Below are 10,944 nucleotides of genomic sequence, written 5' to 3'. Positions count from 1 at the left end.
AAAAGTTTTATACATAGATGGATAAGTGTTTCTTTCTCCAGCCTCACAACAACATAGCTGTGCTGACACGGCCCATGAGGGTGGTCGCTCTGGCTGCCCGCCTCTCTTCCACAGTCTTATCCGCGCCGGGTGGCCCTGGAAAAGGAGCAATCGGTGTCCACTGGTATGCTTGAGGCCTTCCACGACCAGGGGACACTGCAGGGACTGGAGTGTGTACTGGACAGGGGTAATAGTATTATTTGATTTTATAAGTTCCTTTTGTTTTATGGTTTGATTCTTTGTTAGTTGTGCCCCTCTAAAAAGGGGGCACGTTTGGTTGTTTTTGTTTGATGACACTGGGATAACCCAGTGTCTCCTCATGGTTTTATTAGAAAAGGCACAGCTGTGCTGCAGGGTGCATTTGGTTAAGTGCGACAATCACTAATGTAGTTCCCGCCTTTGTGACGTCAGCGGTATCCTATTGCAGGAAAATCCCTTTACGTCATAGAATCGTGGGCGTTGCCGAGTGAGGTAGTCGGCCAATCCGACGCGTCATGCTCCAACGGGCAAGGGGCGGGGCTAGTTGGTGGGCGGGGCCTGCGGCACTCACCGGCCAAAGCCCCGCCCACAGGCCGCCGCCGCCGCCGCTCTTTATTCCGGATAATGGCGGCCGCTGCGTGCGGTGGCTCGCTTCGTTTCTCCAGCCTCAAACACGGCGTGAGCGGCGGCCTCAAGGAGCCGCAGCCCCCGAGGAAACGCACCGACTCCCGGCGGAGGCAGGCCGCCCTCAGCTTCCTCAGCAACATCTCGCTGGACGGGCGCCGGCCTGTGGAGGTCACCAATGGGTTCGCTCAGTACCGGGCGGAGCAGGAGGCGGAGCAGCAGCAGCAGCAGCAGGAGGAGGAGGCGATCGCGGCCGAAGCGGCGACCACCGCTAGGACAGGGGCGGTCGGGCTCGGCTGCATCAGCTGCATATCGGGGGTGCCGAGCGCGGCGGTGATCACGCAAGCCCCCCGGCTCGGGCCTCCGGTCGGTACCGTTTACACCGGATCTGCCATCGCGCTGGCCAGGGAAACGAGCCTCGGGCTGGGAGCCGAGACCAACTGCGATGGAGCCGCCGTCGGTCAGCAAGGGGCTTCGGGGCCAGGGACCCCTCTCCCCAAGAGCGGGGCTCACGGGCTGCTGCCAGCACAAACGGCCGGTCCCCCCGGCCTGGACTTACAGAAGCAGAGGTGGGTGTCTGGGAGGCTTTTGTCGTTCTCAGGGGGCTGTTGGTTATCAGCTTCCACTGTCAGCAGCGGCCCCTCCCACCGCCCTGTGCAGCTTCTCACAAACTTTCAGCTCTTTAAACCCGTGTCTGAAAGGTTGCAAGTGTGTTCGATTAGCACAGACTGCCTTTCAAAATTCTGGAGCCGTGTCTGTTGACAATTGGCGAAAAAAAAAAGTTTTCCCAACACTTTTTAATGAGGACGGTGTCCTCTTTTGATAAAAAGTACTGCACCATGTGTAACTTTCAGATTTCAGTAAAGTCAACCCTGGTAAAAGGGTGTGTTCAGCAATTACTACATCAGTGTTTCACTGACTCTACTGTCACTTTTTTTTTTGTAAGTTGGCAACTCTGAAAGCTATTTTGTAGCCAATGATTGCTTATATTGCAATGTGTCCCTAGTTGTCACCATATGTCAAGATAGCACATTTTAAAGTTGGAGCCAGGTTATCGTGTGTTAATCTTAAAAGTCCCAACTGTTGTTTTTCTATCCCAATTTATAAAACCCCTGGGGTGTTACTTCCCTATCAGTTGCTAAAATCCCCCATTTATCTTTTGTGCACTCGATTTAAAGGTGCATGTACACTGCAACTACTGATTTAAGACCCATAACTGCTCTTTGTATTCTAGGCAAACAGAAAAAGCAATATTGTTTAAGTTTCTGGGTTACTGTGGCATAACTATGCTCTTCAGGAGAGAGTTCTTATCATGCCTGGATATATGCAGAACCTTCTAACAGTTGAAATATAAATGTTTGGAGTTTTTTGCGGGGGGAGGAGGGAAAGAGAAAATATCTGTTCACTCAACATTTATGTAAATTAGGTTTAAAAGTGGGCAGGAATAGCAGATGTTTGAAACCACATTCGATTTGCACCTCATGTGAAGTCAAACTCCTTCCAGGGATCCTTGTTCTGCTTCACCTGGAGTTGGGTTCAGCCCCGATTCCAGATTTGTATTGAAAGTTTAGCATCTGTGCAAAGCAGAAATTACTTTGTGCCAACACTAAACTTGCAGTGTAAATGCACCCTAAATTACAAAACCATTTAAAGATATTCCTCTGAGTAATCTCTTGAGCATAGAACTATACAAGTTTATAGCCGAGAAGGAGACCATTTGACCCATTGTGTCTGCCAGCTCTTTGTTAGAGCAATCAAAAACTGACCCATTCTCTCCCCTAGCCCTGTATCTTCCTCTTTCAAATATTTACCTAATTATCCTTTAAAAGATAGTGGTCCCTGCCTCAACTGCTGCCTGTTGCAAAGCATTCCTACAAAATTTTATTTTGCCACTATTGTTTTTCTATTCCAATTCATACCAGAAAAGAGATTATTAGTGGACCTGTCATTGTGTGAATGTACATTTTGATTGTGTGACAATTTTCTAACTGCACTCCCAACACTGAATTTTAAATTTGTTTTACCATTTTTGAACAAAGGAAACTGCTTATCCTGTGGGACTGATTATTGATTTGGTAAACCTGGAGGAAATGTATATTCCCCCCCCCTCTGTTTCCATGACAGCATATCATTGTAATAGTGACACTGTCACTACTGTCTATCAGGTCTATTTCTCTATCTGTTGTAAGAGCACCTAGGCTCTTGTGGCACTGGTTTGAGGATATGCTATATTAATATTTCATTAGAGGGTTGAGGAAAAATGATCTCTTAATATACTCCTTTTTAAAATTCTAATGCTATGCATAGCTTAGAGCAGTTAGAGTAACAGTCAATTTTCAATAAACCTGTAGAAGAGTTCTAATGGATGATGTTGAAGTAGAAATAGTTCCAGTTTACTGTTATTATTGGACGGTGGTGTCTGAATGTTTGTTAAATTGTATGATAAGGTGCTTCAGCATTTTGGTAGTCTTGTGAAAATGCTTGAATGATGACAGTACACCCTGGGGTTAGTTGGATTACAAAAGAAAAGGTAACACCTTTGTTATGAGTGATCCTTTGAAGGTTGTTCAACTGTAACTTTGTATCCAATAATCCAGTGATCTATTGAGTTATTCATTTATGTCGCAGGAGCAAGTGTAAACTCGCTTTTAAAATGAAATATTTCCTTGTTTTGGAGGGAGCTGGCTGAAATGTGAATGAATTTACAAAACGTACAGCCGGTCTGTCATTATCTGAAAATTAATTTCAGGTGTGAATCCTCTTTCAGGACTCAATCGAAAGTCTACATCCAGAAAGTGGCTTTTCTCTTTTCAGATACTGACAGACCTTTTTTTTCCACCATTTCCTGTTTTTATTTGATTTCAAAAAATTGTACCTTTTTGCTTAATAGGTAGATTAATCTAGTTGGCTTCATGTTTCCTTTACAATATGATTGCCATTTGAGTAATTTTAATAGTGGCATCAGGCTAAAAATCACCACATACCATCCAAATAAGTGCCTAAATAGTGAGCATATGTCCAGATGAGGCAGTTTACAAAAAATAAAGTGGACAAGGAGTATAGTTCAAAAATGCAGCAACATAAGCAACTTGTCATGAGTGTTGAGCGTAGCATAAACCACCACGTGCTGATGTCTATTCTGATTTATGCTTAATCTTCATATAAAATGTATGTCAGACTTTAACATTCCTGAACACAGTCCCTGTGTCATGTTAACCTTTGGAAAGTCATGTTTTTGGTATGTGCACAAAATAGCACCTCTAAAGAAGATAGGCTATGATAGGGTGAAGGAATGAGTATATATAATGACGGAGAGCAACGTAAGAAACTGATCAGCTGGAATGAAAGAAATACTTGCTGGGTGGAAACCTATGCTAACAAAGACTGCATAGGAAGGTGGCCAGTGAGGAAGAGTTCTGTTTTATGTAGTGTGCGCAGTGTACAGTTAAAGACCTAGTCAGCTATGTCCATTTTAACCTCCAACAGCAATAGATCACACTGTGTGATTGAAGTGCTATATTCCTGATGGTACCTTTCAGATATACAATATTGCATTGTATATGGTACTGGTAGCTGTGATCAGGAGTGTATGTAAAACTTGCTTACATGTTTGTTTTAAATATTAAATGTTCAGGAATTTCCAGGCTGCAAGAAATATATACAACAAAAGTTTTCAGTAATTGTTTCAACATTTCAGCTATATAGCAAAGGCAAGTTTGAAATTGTTTTTTTACTTAACATTTGCTGCTTTGAACTGATTGTTAATCGCCCTTAATAAGATTATAGGAATGCTACTGTGACAAGAGTATCACAATCTATTGTTGAATAGTCCCTAGAATTATATTAAAACTGTCAGCAAGAAGATAAAGGCAGTAAGATTACAGAGCCATGAGACAGATAGTCCATGATACTGCAAATGCATTGACGTTGAAACTTTAATGCTCTGAGCCTGTTTAGAAAGTGAATCTGACCAGGCTAAAGTGACTCTTCAGGCATAATTACTGTCTCAGTACAAAGGATAACTAAAATATAAAGGTCTCAAAGCTGAAGCTGGAACACCCAAGACTACTTTTTCTTTCAAGTTCTAAAATGCTTGCTGCAATTGAAACTCACATTTAGTTCTCCAGCCTTGAAATGCCAACATAATGCTACAGTGTATACTTCATGGAAGAATTTTCAAGAAAAGATCACCTTATCAAAGCAAATGTATAATAGAAGATATTGCAGTACTTTTTAGTGCATTAATAACTTATTCTTTATCTCCTGAGGAATTAGTTTTAAATTGCAACTTTTCACTTATCAGGATTAGTCACAATGTTGCCTTGTCTTTCTGACCTCACGTTGCTTTCCTCACCCTCAGCTCTTGAGAAATAGCGGAGCTATTCCATTAAAATCCAACTTCTTTTGATTTGATGGGAGTTTAAATTTCTCATGCACCAGTCATGATGAGTTTTGTAATTTTTGATTTTTTTCAAGAACATATTTTGGTTGCTAAAATCTGTTCTTTTTGCAGACAAAGAAAATGTATCTTTCTTTTAAAGGCTCGTATTTCATGCTTTCTTTATTGTTACAGTATAAATTAATCCCTGAAGTCCCCTAGATGTGGGGCATCTGGTCACAAGAACCTTTGCACTATTTGTTTGATTTTTTTAATCGATTTGCAATGATTTTCAAAGTGGGACTGCAAGAATTCATAGCCTATTTGAAATGCAGAAGTTAAATGCACCACTTCCATAAGTATACTGCTTGGCAAATGTGTCCAACCAAAGCATTTAGCCTGTCCTATAACAGGGTGAATGGAATTCTGCCTACTTATTGTTGCTTTACGAAAAAGGGATGAATGAAATAAAGGGGAGGGGTGCTTTATTGAATTGATACAGATGTTACAAGCTTGTTACAGATGAGGACGGCCATGCGGCCCATAGTAACTCATTTGTCCAGAAAGATCCTAATATTTCTCCTCTTTCCCCACCCCCCCCTTTACAGCAGCTAACTATTTAAGATTCCAGGGTTCTTTCCACCTGTACCCTGGATGTCCATCCCTCTTTGTTGACCACTCTTTGTATGAGGAAGGATTTCCTGCCATCAGCCCTGAATTTACCTTTTGCTAGTTTGAACCTGTCTTCTTGTCCTACCCTTGCAATTTAATTTAAAGTAATAATGTGGATTTGCCTTTTCCATTCTCTTAACTATCTTGTATGTCTCTAAGATCACTTCCCAGATGCCTCCTTTCCAGAAGCTCAGCATTAACTGATGCCTCTGAGTTCCCCTTTTGCTGTATTTTGTTTTGAAATAACGCTATTAAAGAAAGAACTTGCATTTATATAGCATCTTTCATGACCTCAGGAAATACCAAAGTGTTCTATAGGCAATGAAGCACTTTTGAAATGTCACTGTTTTAATGAAATGCAGCCACCAATTTGCGCACAGCTAGGTCCCACAAACAGCAATGAGATAAATGACCAGATAATCTGTTTAAGTGGTGTTGGCTGGGGGGAAAAATGCCAGGGCATTGGGAGATGTCCCCTGCTAGTGTCATGTGATCTTTTTATGTCAACCTGAAAGAGCAGCTGGGGCCTGGGTTTCATGTCTCATTCGAACGATGGCATGACAGCACTCTCAATACTGTAATTATTGCATGAATTTTACCCTCTGTTACCCTCTGAAATGGCCCTTATCAAAGTCACAAATGACATCCTATCTGACTGTGACCGTGGTAAACTATCCCTCCCCATCCTTCTCGACCTATCTGTAGCCTTTGACACGGTTGAGCACACTATCCTCCTCCAATGCCTCTCCTCCATCGTCCAGGTGGGTGGGACTGCCCTTGCCTGGTTCCATTCTTACCCATCCATTCATAAGCAGAGTATCACCTTTAATGGCTTCCCCTCCCACTCTTGCACCGTTGCCTCTGGAGTCCCCCAAGGATCTATCCTTGGCCCCCTCCTATTTCTCATCTACGTGCTGCCCATCGGCAGCATCATCCGAAAACACATCAGATTCCATGCCTGATTTGTCACGCTGCTTGTCTGACATCCGGTACTGGATAAGCAAAAATTTCCCCCAACTAAATATTGGGAAGTCTTCAGTCCCCGCCACAAACTCTGTTCCCTAGCCATCATCCCTCCCCTCCCTGGCCACTGTCTGAGGCTGAACCAGACCGTTTGCAATCATGGCATCCTATTTGACCCTGAGATGATCTTTCGACCACATATCCACTCCATCACCAAGACAGCCTACTTCCACCTCCGTAATATCGCACGTCTCCATCCATGCCTCAACTTGTCTGCTGCTGAAACCCTCATCCATGCCTGTGTTACCTCTAGACTTGATTATTCCAGTGCTCTCCTGGCCAGCCTCCCATCTTCCATCCTCCATAAATTTGAGCTCATCCAAAACTCTGCTGCCCATATCCTAACTCGCACCAAGTCCTGTTCACAGATCACCCCTGTGCTCGCTGACCTACATTGGCTCCTGGTATGGCAACGCCTCAATTTTCAAATTCTCTTCCTTGTTTTCACATCCCTCCATGGCCTCACCCCTCCCTATCTCTGTAACCTCCTACAACCCTCCGCAATCTCTGTGCTCCACCATTGGCAGCCATGCCTCCAGTTGCCTAGCCCTAAGCTCTGGAATTCCCTCCCTAAACCTGTCTACTTCTCTTCCCCCTCCTTAAAGCCTACCTCTTTGACCAAGCTTTTGGTCACCTGTCCTAATGTCATCTTATGTGGCTTGGTGTCAAATTTTGTTTGATAACGCTCCTGTGAAGCGCCTTGGGATGTTTTAGTATGTTAAAGGCGCTATATAAATGCAAGTTGTCATTTATAATTATACGTAGGTTATTTGAAGCAATCTACTTTTATTTACTTCAAATTCACAATGATTAAGCCATATCCCCAATTGAGAATTAAACTTGATCAGATTGTATCATTACCAGAATTTTGCTGTTCAGTTACTGTTGTGTCGCTCTGTCAATTAGTGTTTATTTTAATAAAAACTTATTTATGTTGCTTGCTTTTCCTGTTACATTGCAGGATTGTGGGAGTAGGTTTTCTGCTGGTTGTCTATGAATGGATAAGTCTGGACAGTTAACTGTTCACACTGTCAGACCTGAAGATGTGTAGAATGTGTGCTGGTGCTATAGTGATACGTGCTTTGGGTAGCAGATGGTAGGAATATTGTGGATTAAATAAATGTTTCTGTTTGTGTTACATTAATGAACAGCTTGTTTCCATCTGAAATGTTGCTGCTCTTTTTACTGGCTGGAAACTGAACTGAAACCCTAACAGTGTGCACTGAATACTTTAAAGCTGTAGTACACTAACTGTTTTAAACGCAATGATGGTCTCGCTAATTGATTTTTGTCAGCGTTCTTAGAGAATTTATTATTGGAATATATCTATTTCAGTCCTAGTCTTTACAATGGCCTTATATTCAAGTATTCACACATAAATCATGACTATTTAATTTGTAAATGTGGGAGGAGATGCAATGATTGACCTCTTGATTGGAGCTACTCAGTATCTTTGAACTATTTATGAAACATTATAGTTTTATCTCTCAGCACCATTCTTCTCTTCCCCCACCACCCCACTGCTGCCACTGCTTTCAAATTGAACTCAAACACCATACTTTAGAGCATAGCAACAGAAGTGCTGTGGAGATAGCTGCTTTGTGATAACTTAAATATGGAATTTGGGCTGAGTTCTTCAGTAAGATTGTAGTGCCTTGAGGTGGGATGCTCTTTACAAGCCAGTCTACTTTTTGGAGTGTTAGGGTGCAATTACACTGTAGCTACTGGTCTGAGATCAGCTTGGATATTGGCTGGGCAGTGCCCCATTTATAGTCCCTAGGTTAAACCTAAGTTCTGCTGCCCAGGAAAGAGCTCTGCATATGTATACTTATGGCCCACGAAGCCCAGTCAGTTCAGTCCTCTTTGCACTTGTATTTCTTGCTTGCTGGTTTATCCTGTTTGAATTTTGTGGGTCTCGAGGTTTGGAGAGGGTCGATCTTAGTGCTTCTTATTGCCTCATAAGTGGATAAATCCTAAATCGGAATACACAGAATCTGTTGGTATCTGCAGCTTGAGATACATGCAAATTAATGGGAACAATGACTTCGTTTGTGTGACCCCTGATGTTCCATGATATTTACTTGTGGCTGATGAAGCCATAACATGGCCACTCCTGGTATAAACAAATTAATTGTAGGTAGAAAAAGTGTCCAGGAGGTCCAATTGACTTCAGGGGCACTTTTTGCACCTTGTTTGACATTGCACTGGATTTACCCTTTATGGCGTCAAATGGAAGTGCTGTGAAATTTCCTTCTCCAAGAAGTCTTACCATTTCTGTCTGGAGTCAAGTCAAACCCTAACTCTGTATTTACACAACCTTAGCATTAGTGCGAAGTGGAAACCATTTCATAGTGTGAATGCACTCTTGGATGTTTCTGATCTGACTGTTATTGTAAAACTTAAATAGCTAGTGTAGACTAATACAAGTTAGCCCTAGTCCCATGGCTTTTTTTAAAAAAAATATGCGTGGGGAAAAACCTGCAATGTTGACCCCTCCCTCAGTGTTTGTTTAGAAAGGATGCTTTAAGCCTCTCTTGGGCCGGTTGTTGAGCTGGCACTTGAAATTGGGCTCATTGTTGAAGAGCTAAGTTTAGTTTATTTCCAAGCAGCATCTGTGCATGTCATGCACATAGAATCATAGAAGTTTACAACATGGAAACAGGCCCTTCGGCCCAACATGTCCATGTCGCCCAGTTTATACCACTAAGCTAGTCCCAATTGCCTGCACTTGGCCCATATCCCTCTATACCCATCTTACCCATATAACTGTCCAAATGCTTTTTAAAAGACAAAATTGTACCCGCCTCTCCTACTGCCTCTGGCAGCTCGTTCCAGGCACTCACCACCCTTTGAGTGAAAAAATTGCCCCTCTGGACCCTTTTGTATCTCTCCCCTCTCACCTTAAATCTATGCCCCCTCGTTATAGACTCCCCTACCTTAGGGAAAAGATTTTGACTATCTACCTTATCTATGCCCCTCATTATTTTATAGACTTCTATAAGATCACCCCTAAACCTCCTACTCTCCAGGGAAAAAAGTCTCAGTCTATCCAACCTCTCCCTATAAGTCAAACCATCAAGTCCCGGTAGCATCCTAGTAAATCTTTTCTGCACTCTTTCTAGTTTAATAATATCCTTTCTATAATAGGGTGACCAGAACTGTACACAGTATTCCAAGTGTGGCCTTACTAATGTCTTGTACAACTTCAACAAGACATCCCAACTCCTGTATTCAATGTTCTGACCAATGTACTGTACCAGTAAAGCATTGGAAAAGGAGCAAGACTTAAATCTGTTTTCCAGTTTGTTCTTTGAAAACATTGATGTTTTGTTTTTGTGAGCAGACAAACCATTCCATCAGTTCCTGCTGCCTGAAGCCAGTTTTGGCATTTTTTGTTGAGGAGCAATTATTCAAAAGCTATACTGTGTGTTTGGTTGTAAATGTTTGCAACGATTGCAAATATTGGAGCTTTTAATTAATAAAATTCAGCTTTGAATGAAAAGTAGAGAGGCTTCCAACTGCACTTAGTCACTGCCTCTGTGTTGTCAGACTGCTTGTCTGATGTCCAGTCCTGGATGAGTCAAAGTTTCCTCCAGTTAAACATTGGGAAGACTGAAGCCATTGTCTTTGTCCCCCGCCACGGACTCCGTTCCCTAGCGTCTGATTCCATCCCCCTCCTTGGCCGCTGTCTCAGGCCGAAACAGACTGTTCACAACCTTGGCATCCTTTTTGACCCTTCTGACCCCATATCCTCTCCGTCACAAAGACCGCCTACTTCCAGTTCTGTAGTATCACCCATCTTTGCCCCTGCTTCAGCCCATCTGCTGCTGAAACCCTCATTCATGCTTTTGTTACCTCCAGACTCAACTATTCCATTGCTCTCTTGGCTGGTCCCCCATCTTCCACATTCCATAAACTTGAGCTCATCCAAAACTCTGCTGCCCGTATTCTAACTTGCACCAAGATCCGTTCACCGTTCACCATTCACCGCTGTGCTTGGTGACCTACATTGGTTCCTGGTCCACCAACACTTTGATTTTAAAATTCTCATCCTCGTGTTCAAGTCACTTCATGGCCTTGCCCCTCTCTGTAACCTCCTCCAGCCCTACAACCCTCCAAGAACTCTCCATTCCTACAACTCTGGCCTCTTGTGCATTTCCCACTTCCTCTGCCCTGCCATAGGCGGCCGTGCCTTCAGCTATCTGGGCGCTAGCTCTGGAATTCCCTCC

At 42.9% G+C, this 10,944-nt stretch overlaps 1 protein-coding gene across 1 annotated transcript in view; it reads left to right on the top strand.

Annotated features, from left to right (window-relative positions):
- The first annotated feature begins 602 nt into the window (after positions 1–602).
- The window catches only part of cables2b (Cdk5 and Abl enzyme substrate 2b), a 32,210-nt gene continuing 21,868 nt past the window's right edge, over positions 603–10,944 (top strand). Inside the window, exon 1 of the mRNA XM_068000369.1 lies at positions 603–1,211. Within this exon, the coding sequence (XP_067856470.1) occupies positions 643–1,211 (569 nt within the window). The 5' untranslated portion in view covers positions 603–642. The remainder of the gene's footprint in view (positions 1,212–10,944) is intronic.

This window comes from Heptranchias perlo, chromosome 19 (assembly GCF_035084215.1).
Source record: "Heptranchias perlo isolate sHepPer1 chromosome 19, sHepPer1.hap1, whole genome shotgun sequence".
In the NCBI taxonomy this organism is placed as follows: Eukaryota; Metazoa; Chordata; class Chondrichthyes; order Hexanchiformes; family Hexanchidae; genus Heptranchias; species Heptranchias perlo.
The sequence above is the reverse complement of the archived record's forward strand: the minus strand, read 5'-3'. Positions and strand labels throughout refer to the sequence as shown.